Consider the following 15,908-nt stretch of genomic DNA (forward strand, 5'->3'; position numbering starts at 1 on the left):
GAGCATATTTATTCCTTTGCATAATTGTGAATCCTTCCTATATACTCATGTATATAATTCATAGAAAATTAATCTTTTCTAAAAAGACTAGGAAAAATTCTACCCCAAATATAAACACAGTATTATACATTTTAAAATTTACATACTCAGCAGTTAGATGCTGGCTGTTTTGAAACAAGTGCCTAAATTATAGTTTCTTTCTCCCCTCACACCATCTCCCACCTTCACTCTGCCTTTTTGCATGAGTGTGTCCTTTTACCATCAGGGGAGGTCAGGAACTAGTTTTTCTGATAGTCCCAGCTCTAGGTTTGGTGTGAAGAGGAAGGAGATTGAAATGGTAGGTCTGAGTGAGACTGGGGCATGACAAGCATTGTATTTATTTGCTAATCCATTTATTTCTCTGTAGCAGTGAATTACATACCCACTCTAAGATCCCTTCGAGTACCCCACCTAAGAGCTCTGGATTTTAACCAAGAACACCAGAGGGGAGTGTGTGTTAGTCTCAGGGAAGCTTGGAAGTGCTCAGCCTTGAGCTAGTCAAGGCACCACAGAATGAAGAGCTCTTAGGCAGGTGTAGAGCCTTGCGATCACCTGCCAGGAGCTTAGAGCAGATTAATGATTCAGATTCATGGCTACATTTCTAACATAAAATAAATTGGTAAGAAATTACATTTATTGTTCCCAAAACAGATGATTTCTATGTGCTAAACACATAGGTATAAAAGGTACAGAACAGTACAGAGTTGGAGGTGATGAAAAGCAAAATTGTTTTTCTTCATCAGATGATACTTTTAGACTGCAGTGAAACTTGTGTAAACATAGGCTTTCCATACTTTTATCTTTCAGGGCTCTAAACATTTAGCTGTTGTTTTGACTGACATTGTTTTAGCCGTTATTGACTCCATTTTTGTGTGGTTCATATCCTTTACCATGTCCTTCCAAGATAGTTGGTGGTATTATTAAAATCAGATTACTTTTAATTCATAATAGTGGTGGATTGAAATATAATTGTACATTATTATTTTCTCAATATAGGAGTTTAGTTTAAGGCAAGAAAGTAATAACTCCCCAGATAGGAATGTCTTTATTTTCTTGTTAATTCATTAAGTATAAACACTTCAGTATACACCTCACACAATGAGACACAAAAAGAATATTGTCTCTATGTTTACAGAGTTCACACCTGATAAAGAGACAGCTGTGTAACTTCACTAAAGCAGCATAGCAGAAGAAATCATTTTAGAGTGCTGGTTAAAACTGGAGGCGGGAGGACAACTCTGGCAGAAACAGTAAAGACTTCACATGCCCCAGCTTAGGTTTATTTTTGTGTGTAAATGTGATGGGGAATCCTGGTAGATGAAGCCATAGGGAAAGATGTAATGACATGGATGGGTCCTGTGTAGCCTCTGCAGTGGCTTCCTAGAGATACTTGCCTTCCTGTAGGGAATAGACAGGAAATGACACCTCTGGAGCTGGAACAGCAGGGCTGCAGTAGAGATGGAGGCAATCCCTCCGTTAGCAGTACCTCTCTGTCCTAATGGCCTATCCTGTGTCATTGTGCATTTAAAAAGAAGCCCAGGCTGCCTCTTTTCCAAAGTGGTTTGTGCTTGGAGCTTTTGAGAAGTCAGGGAATAATAGATCCTTGCATTAAGCATTTGAGCTTTAGACTTTATCCTGGAGAATTTTATAGCCAGGTGTGGTGGTCCACACCTTTAATCCTAGTACTTGGGAGGCAGAGACAGGTAGATCTCTGTGTTGGAGGCCAACATGAACAATAAAGAGAATTCAGAGACAGCCAGGACTACATAAAGAGAGTCTGTCTCAAAACAAACAAACAAAATGTGCTGTTTTCTCTTGGGAACTTAAAGATATATATTCAAAGATTTCTTCTTAAGTATCCACAGAGTGACTTATTGGGAAACACTCAGGTAGTAACTGTAGTAGAAATGTCTCCTTTGGACAGCATGGACTTTGTTACTTCCTGGTATATTGGTGTGGGAAGGCGAGGAAAGCAAGATGAAAAGTTTAATTTACACAGTGGTCATAAAGAAATCCAGAAATTAAAATGATTCTGGATAGTATTGAATGATGGCCAGAAGTAAGTTACTATAGTACTCAAGTGTAGAACTTGAGTTTGTAAAGTTTGCTGTCAGCTGCTGTTTGGTCATTTTTAGTACTATAAAGTGAGAAATGGGTTTCCTGAATGGCTACAGATGACAAGCAGATAGATACAAGCAAGGATAGATATAAAATTAATGATTTTGGATAATGACATTGTTGACTTTGATTTCAGCAAACCTAACACAAAAGCAGTTAATTCTGTAAGAATCTAACTTACAGGTTCAGAGTTGGTGCCCTTTCTTATGTCTCCCCATGCCTCCCCACCCCACCCCCTTTCCTGCTTGGTTATTGTTTTTGCTGTTTTGCTGCAGGCGAATGACTCTGATCTTGTTCTTCTGGCCAGCCTGCCTCTCTCTCTCCTTGACTCGGGCTTATGCTGGTGGATATCCTTTTCCTACTGCAGCAGCATGCTGGGCTGGCTCTCTCCACCTTGTGGAACCTGTGCGCTTTTGTCACTGCTTTCCCTTCTCCAAGGGGTGGCGGTAGGGGAGTTACACTTGACCTAAACAGTGTCCTGGTAAGTAAAGGTTTAGGCAGTTTCAGAATTGCTTTTGAGTTTTTAATCCCTTAGCTTTTAAAGAACACTTTTGGATGACTTAACGAGAACAGATTTGTTTATTTCATTTGATATGTTTAAGGGGTATGGTGTGTTTGTATTTTTTGTAGGATCTCACAGTAGGTCCTAATTAGTTGGATTGTGTTACTTTTGAAGCTAGTCTTGCCAGGCCTGGTGATGCACACCTTAATCCCAGCATCCTATGTTTTCTTTTAACTATACTTTGCCATTTTTCATGTTTTTCCTTAACTGTTTTTTCACATTTTTATAAGTTTGGCACAGACTATGAAGACTCTAAGGCTAAGAAAAAACACAGTGAAATTTTCATTGTATAGGCATTTTACAAATACGCTCATCTTTGCTGTGCTGGGTAAGCCATCTATGCCTCTTTCAAAACTAACCCATTTCAGTATTGTATGTTCTTTCAAAGTGACTTTCTCTGTCTTTCAGCTTCTATAGTGTTTATGGTGTGGACAACAAAGACCTTCAGGATCGCAAAATGCCAGTCAGTAAGTAAAATCTTAAATGTTTTAAGATGTAATTAAATTATTGATTAGATAATTAAAGTGATTAATTAAATTATTGAAGAATTAAAGCATTTAATTAAATTAATTATTTAAACAGTTATTGTTTTTAATTATACTGTTTTGTGGAATTTCAGTGAGTTTAGTTTGTAAAATAATTTTATTGGGCATTTTTAAAATCTATTTTCTGTAGAATTATCAAAACTTTTTTCTGTTTTAAATAACTCTGAAGCTGGGTGTAGATCTCAGTTGGTAGAATGCTTGCCTCACATGCACAAACTCTAGGTTTAACCCCAGGGTCACATAAACTGGCAGTCATGAAAACCTTTAATTGCAGCCCTCAGGAGGAAGAGGAGGCAGGAGGATCCAGAATTCAAGGCAAACTTGGGCTATGTTTGACCCTGTCTCACAACACCAAATGCAAATAACTATTTGAACAAGTTTCTCTGAAATTTTTATCCCTTTTTCTGATCTTCCTTATATATATTTTGAAAAAGAATTTTGTGCCTCTTATCCTTTCTCTTTACCTTTTGGTGGTAGAGATGGTACCCAGATCTTTGTGTGTGCTAACCATGTGCTTTGCCTCCCTGAGCTACACCCCCAGCCTGGCTTTGTACCTAGATGGAACTAAACCCCTAAGTCTGCTGTGTTGCTTTGATGTTGCATTCAGCATTGGCTTTGGGGAGATGTCCAGATGTCTAGCTGGAAGAACACACAGTTTTTATTCAGAACCTGGTTCTTGAGACCATAGGCATGCTCACACAGTGCCTGGAAGCCTCAAGCTACTGCAGTGTAAGAGGCAACTGAAAGAGAGAAGCTGAACCTTCTGTTTTCCACTCCTCTTTAATATTTTCTGCTTAAAGTTCTAAGTCTTCATTTTGACTTTTTTTTTTTCCTAAATCTTTCTGTTGGTCCTAAAATTTTGTGAAGGGAAATATGTATGATTTTTAGAAACAATGCTTACAACATAGGTTTCCTTAGAAGAAAATTATTTCATGTTTATTCACAAGGGGGGTTTGCCAGCTGGAGAGGCGTCAGTACTACTTGTGCAAGGTTTGAGTGGGACATCCGCACATTTATAAGAAGGTTGATGTTTTGTGTTTGTATCAACCTTACTCTAGGACTGGATGGAGCTGTGGGTTGATGATGCATTTTGGAGTTTCCTCTTTTCACTCATCCTTATTGTGATAATGTTCTTATGGAGACCATCAGCAAATAATCAGAGGTAACCAACATGGGGAAATATGCCTTGGAAGCATTGGTTGGCTATCTTCTGTGGTGTTAAACTGTAGGAGGCACTTCTCACAGAAAGCATTAAATAAAATCCAGAATTGTTAAGCATGAGACTTTTTTTTCTTCAAAGGAAAAAAATGACTGACACCCATTTACCTAGAAAGCTGGAGTAGATGGTGTCTAACAACCTGGTGATCTTTTTGCTATTCTGTGGAGCCAGCCTCCACTTGAATCCCCCCAGATCCTGAGCATTATTTAGTCCCTTATGGAAGAGGTCCATGTACTCTGCATGTCAGTAGTGCTTATTACCCTGAGCACTGTTCATCGTAAAGGGTACAGATGCTACTTTGCAAGGGAGTTTTGATGTAGCCATCCCTGAAGCTTTGTTATGATAATTGTCATATGAGACTTTCCCCCCCCCAAAGTTTTACTGTGCTTAAATATGTAAGAAAAATAAACCTTAAGGTCGGACTCTGGAAGTTTTGACCCCAGTGCCTGCTAAAGTAGTGTTTCATCTTCACCTCACACCTCACAGCAGGGAGCTGCTGGCCATGATGGTTGTAGGGACCCTGACAGAAAACAGAAGGAGACCGTTGGGAAGTACTTTGTTTTAAGCAGTTGTGTAGTCAAGTCAGACAACAGGCATAATGGATAGAAAACTGTAAGATAGAAACATTAAGCAAACTGGGACATAGATGATGACTCCATAAAGAACTGGAATTTACAGTGTAGCTGTGAGATAAGAGTTAGCACCTGAAGAACCAGGCTGGGAAAGAATGTACACTTGGGGAGAAGTGTGGAAGAGTCATGGTAAATAGAAGTCAGGACAGTGACTATTCAGTTAGTACAGCGGGTGCAGTGTTTTTACCCACATACTTAGAAGTGCTTTTAGTTTGGTAGTTTTTCTTCAGAGTTTAGAATATTTGCATAGACTTTACTGGCTAAGCATCCTAATTTGAAATCCAAAATGCTCAGTCAGAAACTTCTAGAGCACTGACCTGATGCTCAGACAGGTATACAGTTTGGGATCCAGATATTCAGCCTATTTTTAATTTCTGGAAAGCTGGTCAGGGAGAGCAGGACCTGATATCACAGGTCCTGACGGTTCAAAAAGCTCTCCTGTGGACTGATGGCCAGCCTACCTTCTCTTGCACCTTCTTCTCTAAGGAGAGAACTACTGAGTTTCTTATGTGTCCCTCTACGGGAATGAAATGGACATACTCGGAAGTGTGCTTCCTTCTGCCTTCAATGAGTAATAATCACACTAGGCCAGTGCGGTAGCTCAGCTGGGGAAGGCCTTGCACTCAAGCCTGCAGACCTGAATTCATTGCCGGGACCTACATACCGGAAGTAGAGAAACAACTCCTGAAAGTTGTCCTCTGACCTCCAGTTGTGTGAGCACATGCATGTACATGCACACACACAAAGAAATATAATAAAAATGTTTTAAATGACTGGGCATGTTGGGGGATACCTTTAATCAACAGTATTTTTGAGAAGATATTTGATCTTATCACCTTTAATGTCACTAATCAAATTAGCACCCTCTTTTCATTAGGGAAAACGCTAAAGTATGGTGGGCAGGGGGTTAGTTATCCTAGTGCATAAGAAACTTGGACAATGCAGGTTTTATATGCAGTGAGTGACAGTGATCAGGTTTAAAGGCTCCTTTGTTTTTATTTAGGTATGCCTTCATGCCCTTGATAGATGACTCTGATGATGAAGTTGAGGAATTCATGGTAACATCTGAAAATTTAAGTGCGTGATGTGTGATTTTTTTTTTTTTTGGTTTTTTTGTTTGTTTGTTTGTTTGTTTGTTTGTTTTCATGCCTATTGTACATATTTTAACAGAAAGAAATCTTTAGTCGAGATGCAAGGTCACGCATATTTCAAAATTTTTTCTATAAGGACTAGAGAGATGTCTCAGCCTGTGAAGGGTTTACCTTGCAAGCATGAGGACACCAGTCCCCAGAACAATTTTAACATTAGTATTTAAAAAAAAAAAAAAAAAAAAAAATGGGCATGGTAGCATGTGTATGTAGCCCCAGTACTGGGAAAGACAGATCACTGGAGCTCACTTGCCAGCCAGGCTGGCTTTATTTGCTGATTCTAGGCTCTTATAGATAGATGGCACCCAAAGAATGACACCAGAGGTTGTCCTCTGATCTTTACCATACACACACACACACACACACACACACACACACACTGGTCTTTACCACACACGCACACACACACACACACTGGCGAGGTGGCTCAGGAGTGTTTGCTGTGCACATAACTTGAGTTTAGATCTCAGCACCTACATAAGAGCCAGGTGTAACACCATTGCAAGAGTGGGGAAGGAGATGGGGGCAGTATAAACAGGCAGATCTATAGGGCTAGCCAGCCAGTCTTCCTGAAACAGTGAACTCTGGGCTAAGTGAGAGTCCCTGAAAAAAAGAAATAAGGTAGAGAATGATAAAGGAAAGCATTCACCAAAAGGTTACCCGCATGGTAGTTAGTGGATAGGAGATCTGAATAGACAGGGTGCACATTGAAAATGCTCACTGTTTTCAGTAATCAGGGACATTCAAGATAACAGTGAGCTGCTCCAACCCTACAGTGGGTACAGTCAGCATGAGGATATGTCACACTCTACTTGTTACAAGTCCTGGACAGTGCAGAGTCTCTTTTAGAGGAGTTTGACCCACATGTACACACCACATAGACACAGATGCATATTTTAAATACCTGAAAAATAAAAAGCTCTCATCAAATATGAAGAAAATAATTTTATATCATATATAATAACTGTACACTGCTGCTTATATGTCAAGCAAGTAAAAATTGCCAAGGGTGTGTGTGTGTGTGTGTATGTGTGTGTGTGTTAGAGTGATAATGATGAAACCTAGGACTTTACCCATTTCTAGGCAAATGCTCTACCACTGAGATCTATCCCAAGCCCCAAAGATATCTTATTTTTGAAATACAGTCAATCTTACACATTTTTAACTTCTTAAACTGTAAAGTAAATTGAACTGGGGCATGTGCATGCTGGAGCTCCTCAGCAGGTGCCTCAGAGCGGTAATATGAAAACCTGCTTGTGATGTACAGTTACCAGAACCTGAGCCTGGGGAACACTACTCAGGTCAGGGACAGAAAGGCAGGTACCGCATGTTATTACAGATAGAGAAGCCAAAACTGTTGATCTCGGGTGCAGAGATAAAAGAGCTTGAGGCAAGGAGAGAAGCAGGGACAGTAGTAGACAGCAGTTGCTTAAAGGGGACAGAATTCTAGTTAGACAAGAGGACGAGGCCTAGTGGGTTGTACAGTAGGGTGACTATAGTTAGTAATTCAGTGTCTGTTCAAAGTAGCTTCATCCTTAGTACAAAGAAAATTATCATTTTGAAGTGACATAGTCACCCTACTGTGCACTGACACATTGTGTATTATGTAGGTCGAAATACCCGTAAATTGTTCAGTTGTTGAGTATCAGTTCAGAAGCCTATTAGGTTTTCCTTTGTTTCTTTCTAATTCCTGAAATGGCATATTAAGCTCCTCCCCTGACCAAAGTGTCTATTCCTAATTTGTGTTTAAAAAATAATATTGGGGTATTGAGTGTGAAGTATAATTTTCTAATCTTTTATGTCTCTGATGTTTCACTTTGTAGCTGAAGGAATAAAACTAAGAGCCTCAAAAACGGTTTCAAATGGAACAGCTAAGCCTACTTCCGATAACTTCGTGAGTATCTGTATTTAGTGGAGTCTTTGTCTAACACTTTAGAGTCTGTATCCATGCCAGAGTCACTGATTGTCAAGGGAGCTTTTGCTAAGGTGTGTTATTAAATCAGCTGTTTTAATAACACACCTGGTGTAAGTTCAGGCCATAGCAGCTGTACTGCTGTTGTCTGTTCTCATCTGTTGGGCTGGGCTTGGCCAGTAGCCTCAGCTTCCCTAGTGCTGCTGTGTCTGAGTCTGTGGCTATCCAAGGCTTTACTGAGCTCATCCCAGACTGAGGCTTTGTCTTGATAAAAGTCAGTGGTGGATTTTAAGCAAATTCAAGCCATTTCTTTTGAAGCCACCTTAGGCACAGTACAGACAGTTACCTGTTGGGAAGAGGACTTTGTGTGTCCCATTCACTTTCCAAAGCAGCAGACTTGTAAAGCCCTGAAAGCATGAGTAAAATGTGCATAAAAGTGGTGGTGACGGTGGGTAAGCAGGGTGCAGCCTTGTACACTCTCGAACACTGATGCCTTGGAATGACACTGTATAAAAAGGACACAGATGCTGTATGACAACACTGTTCTCTGTTGGATTTGACAGAGTCTCTTATTTTTATTTTTGGCATTCTGAAATGTATTCTTTGAGTGGTTTCATGGAAATTTAAAACCTCTAGTTTTTTTCACCTAGTGTTAGAGCTTGTGGTAGAGCACTCTAATCTGAAAATTCGAAGTCACCAAAGTTTTGAGCACCAGCATGACACCACAAGTGGGACAACTATTGTGAAACTTTGTTTCATCTACTAGACTGTTACAGATACTGTGTAAGATTGCCTTCAGCCTCTCAGGTAGTGTCTAAGTTATAAATGAATTTTATGTTTCAACTTGGATCCCATCCCCGTGCTGCATATGCAAGTACTCGAAAATACCAAATGTGAATCTGAAACACTTCAATGAGGGATACTTACTGTCATACTTGTTAGGAATTTTCTTTTTGGTGAAAAAATATATATATATTTATATTTATCAGTTTATTTAAAGTTCAATAGTCACAAATACATCAGAGAATTTTTATCCATTCTTCTAAACTAAGGGTTGGCTTTTGATCAGAAATTAGAGGTCTCATTTTTCATTACTAATTTCTACCTGGAACCACTCCCAGAAATGGGCTCCATTGCCTTGTCTCAGGCAACAAAATGCTTAGTGCTGCAGTCAGGTAGCCAGGTACACGACAAAGAAAAATTGGATTTATATTACACTGTTATTTCTCTTTTCTAAGTGTAATAACTAGAAGTAAATTTTTATTAGAAAACATCTAGCTACCCCAGCTGATTGGCTTTTTGGGGGGAGGGAGTTTGTTTATTTTTTTAAGATAGGGTTTTTGGCCTCAAACTCACAGAGATCCACCTGCCTCTGCCCCTGAGTGCTGTGATCAGAGGCATGCACCACTACTGCCTGGCCTGATGGCCTTTCTTGTCTCCTATGGGAATACAAACATAAGCACAGGTTTCCGTTCAGTGCTTTGCTAGGGTTAGAACATTGCCCAGTATAGTTTTCTGTTGTAAAAAGTATAAACTCAAAAAAATTTTTACAAATCATGCATAATAAGGGGTAGAAGCAAGAAAATCAAAATAAACCTTTGCTATTTTCCATTTTACAAGTCAATTTTGCATTTTTATTTTGTCTTCTTGAGACAAAAGGGGGAAAAACAGTTATGTTCTTAGCTAAAACCAAGAAACAGAAAAATTAGCAATTTTCTATCTATTTATGAAACATGGTACTTGGTGTGTGGTGCGTACACCAGGCTCTAGAGCACATACAAAACCAACAGACTCCATGCATCTGATGTAAGTATATAAACGTATAGACATGCTGCCAGAAACTATGTTCTCAGCTAAGATTTAGCAAAAACTAAATATAAATATTTATTTCTACAGGATGAAGATTTGAAGTGGGTGGAAGAAAATATTCCCTCTTCGTTCACAGATGTGTAAATATCCTCTGTTCAAGTCTATACCTCAGGCTCTAGCTTAAGGGGATTTCATTCAGTGTATCTCAAGTTGTGTGTGTGTGTGTGTGTGTGTGTGTGTGTGTGTGTGTGTGCATGTGTACAAGTGTATATGAACATGTATGCATCTGTGTGTATATATGTATACATGTATGTGTGTATATGGATGTATGTATGTAGGACCCCATCACTGCTTCTTACAAAGCTGAACACAGCCCTGACCCTTTTCTCTGCCTTTCCATTGTACAGCCATTTCAAGTCACCATATTGATGGCATATAACCACTGAGCTGTCTCACCAGCCTGGGCTTTGAAGGCTTCAGAAGGAATCTGCATTTTTAATTTCCATCCCCATGTGTTATGTGGCTTTGTTTTATGTGATAGTTTTATTTTTTTACATATTTGCTTTATTTCCCCCTAGCTTCAAGGTTCTTTATATTTCATCCTAAATGTGGGGAAGTTTAGGTGTGTTTATGTCTGCCACAGCAGGTAAAGGCACTTGCTGCCAAACCTGCCAACCTGAGTTCAGTTACAGGGATGAATCAATCCGTGCATAGCACTCTGACTTCCACACCTGTGGTCCAGGCACACACACCTACTCACACATACAATAAACACATCTCTAAACAAGTGTTCTCCATAAAAAAGAAATACTACCTTTGATAACATGGTACTCATCTCTCTTCATTTTCATAAAATCATGAAATGTGAGTTTTCTAGTTAAATAGCAGGTCATCACTCAGATACCCAGCCAGTGGCTAAAAGTAAAACAGTAGCAGAGGGTTAAGAATACACGAATACACAGTGTGTGTGTGTGTGTGTGTAATACTCGTGAGTTTGTAGCCGCTGCCCCGTATGCAGTAAAACTGTGTTTGTACTAGCTTGTTTCTATCTAAAGTTCAGAGTTTTAAAATATTTCTGTTAACTTCAGACTGAACATTTTTAAAGGAATACACATTCTAAAAAAACACACATCCTAGGTAGATATCAGTGAGGTTTTTAAATAAGTCCCTTTATGTAATTTAAAGGTAGAACACTGCCAGTACCCCAAGCCCTGGTCCCTCCCTGCTGCCCTACAGCTCTGACTATAGAGTCTGAAGGATTTTAAGTGGCTCATCTGATGCTTCCAGAGAACTCACACTAGTGAGCCTGGGTGCTCCCTTCTTGGGCTTGGTCATTGTCCATTAGGTTTTCATTGACTCTCGGGCCTTGTTTGAGTGACACTGTTCTTGTCTCTTTTGTTTCAGAGCTCTCCCAGTGTTAGTGGACTCAGATGAGGTAAACATTCTGTTGCTTATTTCCCTAGAGCTGTTTCCATTTTCACAGTGTATTTCAGAAGCTAATTCAAAAAATAACTTTTTGAAGCAATTACCAACTGAGCAGGTAGAAGGAGATAGAGCCGGCTTGAAGTGTGAAGGGCTGTGGGCTAAGTCTCACTGAAGGCAAAGCAGCAGGAGGAAAGCTGTGTAAATGAAGAGAAGAGACATTTCATGAGATCTTTGTTTGAAAGTCTTTTTTAAGGCCTGTGTGTCCATTGTTTAGCTTTTGAAAATGTAGATAACTTATTGGAATAGTTTCTTTCCAGCTTTACATACTAAGCATGAAATTTAAATAAAGATTTTAGAAGGAAAAGTTAACTATGGGTCATCTAGACATTGCAGGGTAGCCCAAGGCAGGGCACACCTGTAGTATATGGACTAAAAGATAAATGACAAAGCATTGGCTTGTACAGAGCAAGAGCAGCTGTTAGCAGGTGGTGCACGTGGTGTTGGCTGTAGAGCGTGAGAAGAGCTGAGAGGGGGGTGGTTCTGAAGTAGTGCTGTGTTCCTCTGTAGCAGGGTAGCAGGGTGGAGGATCTATAACCTTCAGGGGTATGCAGGAAGGCTAGTTAGTGGTGCACTTTCATTTATTTGATATAATAAATAACTCCATGGATTCAGTAACATGAGACAAGTTTGTCACATGAGGTCCCTGTTAGCTACAGTTCTGCCTATCAGAGAGAACCTAAACTCATGCTAGGTAGAAGGAAGCTGACCCTTCCAGCCTCTGCTAATAATTGACCTACTGTATTAGAGAGTAGGGCATAGGGGGTGGGTAGGGGGTAACAGCATGTTTTTTATCTGGTACTTCTCTAAGTTTAGGTCTATTAAAAAGATTAAACAGTGACTTGTTAGATTCACACATTTGTGTAGGTTCTAGATCTAGCACCAGCATCTGACACTTGTCTTATTTTTTTTTTCCAGGAAATTATGACCAGATCTGAAATAGCTGAAAAAATGTTCTCTTCAGAAAAGATAATGTGATCAGGGCCCCAGTGGGTCCGGTGTGCATGGGAGCAGGGTCAGGTGATGGGAAAAGCCTGGATCTTGTTAAACTGACAACTTCACTATGGTACAGTTTCACTTTGTTGTCTTGGAGACCTTTGTATGCAGATGAAGAATTCAGGTGTGGAAGGGTCTACCACCCTCAGAAACTGACTCATAAAGTCAGTTTCATTGCCATTATGTTGCCTGATTTTGGAAACAACTTAAGAAGTGATAATAACGTGTGTTCAGATGCCTCTTAGGCGGCAGCCACAGGCATGCCAGGTTATGTCTCTCAGTTTTCTCCGGAAAAAAGAATACGCAGCTGGGCATGGTGGCACACTACTGGCAGTCGAATCTCTGTAAATTCAAGGCCAAGCCTGGTCTACATAGTTCCGGGACAACCAGTGAGAGCTACATAGTGAGACCCTGCCTCAAAAAACAAACACCAAAAAGAAAAGAAAAGAGTCTCTGTGAACATTCCTTCCCCTCAACTTTGAGATAACAGGATTCTCCTGAATGCTAACACAGCGGTGTTCATCTTTTGTAGTGATAATTTTATTCGATTTTTTATACTGAAGTGACAATATCGGAACTCGAGCATGTTCATATATTTAATCTTGCCCCTTTCGTTGGTGTACACAAAGCTCTTGTTTGTAAATACTACCACGCACTACACGTCACGGACTCTGAACTTGGGAACACGTGTGTACAAAGAGACATTCTTGAGGGTATGTCCAAAGACTTGCAGGCCACAGGTACGCGTGCTGCTGCTACTTCTGCTGTGAACCTGGCCACGTGACTTCCCCTATAGCACTTTATCCCAGCCCGGGGTGCACTGTTTCTTGTGAGCTTTGTGGAGACTTGTGAAGTGCCAGTTCGTTACACACATCTAACCATACCATGCATCAACTGTATTTTACACCTTGTTAAATTATGTTTATAATGTATGATTGAAAGTTTCTATTCTAATATTTTTTGAATATAGAATGTTCTAGACCTAAAAGGCACTTGAATGTAGAGTGATGAAAATGTGAACGTTTTGCCACTTTTGTGACCAAAGATACCAGGCTGTACATGCAGTGTGGGAATGACAGGCAGGGTCCTGTATGCCTTCTCTCTGGAGGACTTTGGCCTCGTGAGTTAGAATCACTTGGGATAATTGAGAAGACATCAGCATGACGAGGAGGAGCACTGTCCATAGCTGTGATGATCTCCACTGTGGCACCACAAAACAAACCTTTTCCTTTCAAATGCCACTTTCTGAGTTTATTTCCTGCATACTCATTTCAAAAGGGTTGGTAGAGATATATTTCTATAGTTGCGTGTCCATTTTAGGTTTATCATAGTCCACCTTCTAACCCAGTTCTTTGAAAACTAGGGGTGTCTTGCAGGGGGAAGAGCATTGCAGGGTGTCCCTGTGTAGCTCAGGCTGAGGTTGGACTTGTGAACCTCTTGCTAAGATTATAGGCATGCACCACCATGGCCCACTTGACGTTTGTTTTTAATGCCCTGTCCTCACAGCATGAAGCAGCTGGCCCTCAACCACATGCCTGCACTGGAATATTTCCTCTTAGAGCCAGCAGGAGCTACACATTGAGCAGGGTGTGAGTCTGCAGTTGATGACTGGGGAAATGATTCTGACACCATCGCAGTGATGTTTCTAGAAAACGAGCAAAGACAAATAATGCTGCCTCGGGCATAGCTCCAGGCTGAAATGAACTCTTTCCTTCCATCCAGAGAAAGTGGACTTCCATCTTAACCTCTTTAGAAGTGTTTTTGCAAGCATGTGTGTGATGTTTGTTTCATTTAGTGATAACTGTGCCAGGTGCTGATGTCCAGTGCCCTAAGGTGAAGGTTTCTTGGGGCCCAGCATGTGTCCCTGTGCTGTCACTGTAGAGCACAAGGATGGGAGGACCACCATGCAGCTCCTCAGCCTCCTTCCCTGTCTGCCTCAAGTCTGCAGACTTTGCAGGTGCTCAGCTGTTTCTGTTCAGGATGCTGTTGGGTGGGCCTGTCTTTTCATTGAGAAGGCTAAGGATAAGGCTCCAGTTGTGTTCAACACTTCTTGTTATACAGTTCATGGTAGATTTGGAGGCATATGAAGTTTGATTGAGACTTTTTTTTTCATGATTTGAATTAGGTTAATATTTAAAAATCTGCATTTCAGTAAGAAACAGGAGGTGGAAAGTGTAAGCTTGGGAGATGGTTCCATGCATTTCTTGGGGTTTTTTGTTTGTTTTTTGGGTTGGTTTTTGTTTTTTCCTATCCTGTGGAGAGTACCACCTGTATCACGGTACATCATGTTTATACCACTCCTGTAATGTCAAGATTAAGCTTAAAGTATACATACAGAATTGATTTTAATACCCTCTGGAAGGGTTGGGCCTATTGCCCTGGCTGCACATGACCGAAGCTGAGAGAGATCATGCTATGTTTTGTCTCTCGTTCTGATATTTGTGTCTTTGTATGATTGACAGCATGCAGTAAGCAATACAAAACACCAAGCCTTACATCTATCAGAAAGAAGTTTAATATATAAAATTCTGAACATATAAATGTATATAAGTGACAAAACTAGATTTTTAAGGAAGTGTATGCTATAGAACAGGAACTCAATACTGTATTCAGAAGCTTCTTTAGAATTAGGAAAACATTCATTTCTTTGGGGAGAATGTTTAGAGGTTAAAAATAGATTCTCTATTTTTAAAAGTTAAATTATAATTTGGGAGAAATTTCTTTGAATATAGAACACAGCAATTTAAAGGACTTTTGTTTGAAATTTTGTATTTTGTGCCTTAATATTTGTTTTTTTAAAATAAATTGTTTTCTGACATTTGGAGATTGTTTCTGGGATTATCTGTTAGTGCTGCCCCATGAAAATCTATAGGAAATCTGGACTCAGGAGATGGCAGGACATAAAATTCTTTAAAAAAGAGGTGTAGCTCAAAGTCAGAAAAAAGTACAGCCTCAGTTATGATACAGCAGAACAAAACAGAAAAGTATTTAAACCAGGTTAACATAAATGTGCACTCCTGAGTGTGTATATTTATATGTATTAATGTGTGTGTGTGTGTGTGTGTGTGTGCGCGTGTGTGTGTCCATCAGCTCTCAGTGATGAAATGAGAGTATCATTCATGGCACACCATTGATGCAGTCTTTGTGAAAAGTCCAGCAATGTTTAGGATGTTGGTAATGCCAGCTCTCTTGATGTTTTCAGAGATCTCTCAAAATACAGAGCGAGGTTTTTATACACACACTAAAACTAGAGACAGCGAATGTCAGACAAGAATAGTGAGTGAATTGTGGCTTGTCCACCTCTTGTGGAATGGTTGCCACTTTTGAGTTACAGAATTTGTGACAACAGGAAAGAACATGTATGAAGCACGAACAGAGGCACATGTGACTTTGTGCGCGTATGGGAAGCAGAAGAGGACTGAGCAGCAAGTTGTTGAATGGCCCCC

General features: G+C 40.0%; 1 protein-coding gene across 2 annotated transcripts in view; it reads left to right on the forward strand.

Moving 5' to 3' along the window:
- Tmem87b (transmembrane protein 87B) overlaps positions 1-15,286 on the forward strand; it is a 32,855-nt gene extending 17,569 nt beyond the window's left edge. The window contains exons 11-19 of one of the 2 annotated variants that reach the window (XM_076929728.1): positions 847-917; positions 2,938-3,047; positions 3,128-3,186; positions 4,323-4,426; positions 6,119-6,192; positions 8,087-8,157; positions 10,072-10,124; positions 11,389-11,419; positions 12,385-15,286. In XM_076929728.1, coding sequence (XP_076785843.1) covers positions 847-917; positions 2,938-3,047; positions 3,128-3,186; positions 4,323-4,426; positions 6,119-6,192; positions 8,087-8,157; positions 10,072-10,124; positions 11,389-11,419; positions 12,385-12,444 — 633 coding nt within the window. In that variant the 3' untranslated portion in view covers positions 12,445-15,286. Of the gene's footprint in view, positions 1-846; positions 918-2,432; positions 2,505-2,937; positions 3,048-3,127; positions 3,187-4,322; positions 4,427-6,118; positions 6,193-8,086; positions 8,158-10,071; positions 10,125-11,388; positions 11,420-12,384 lie in introns of both variants that reach the window. The other variant, XM_034495372.2, reaches the window with a different exon arrangement.
- The last annotated feature ends 622 nt before the right edge of the window (positions 15,287-15,908 follow it).

Source organism: Arvicanthis niloticus, chromosome 2 (genome assembly GCF_011762505.2).
Source record: "Arvicanthis niloticus isolate mArvNil1 chromosome 2, mArvNil1.pat.X, whole genome shotgun sequence".
NCBI classification, from domain to species: domain Eukaryota; kingdom Metazoa; phylum Chordata; class Mammalia; order Rodentia; family Muridae; genus Arvicanthis; species Arvicanthis niloticus.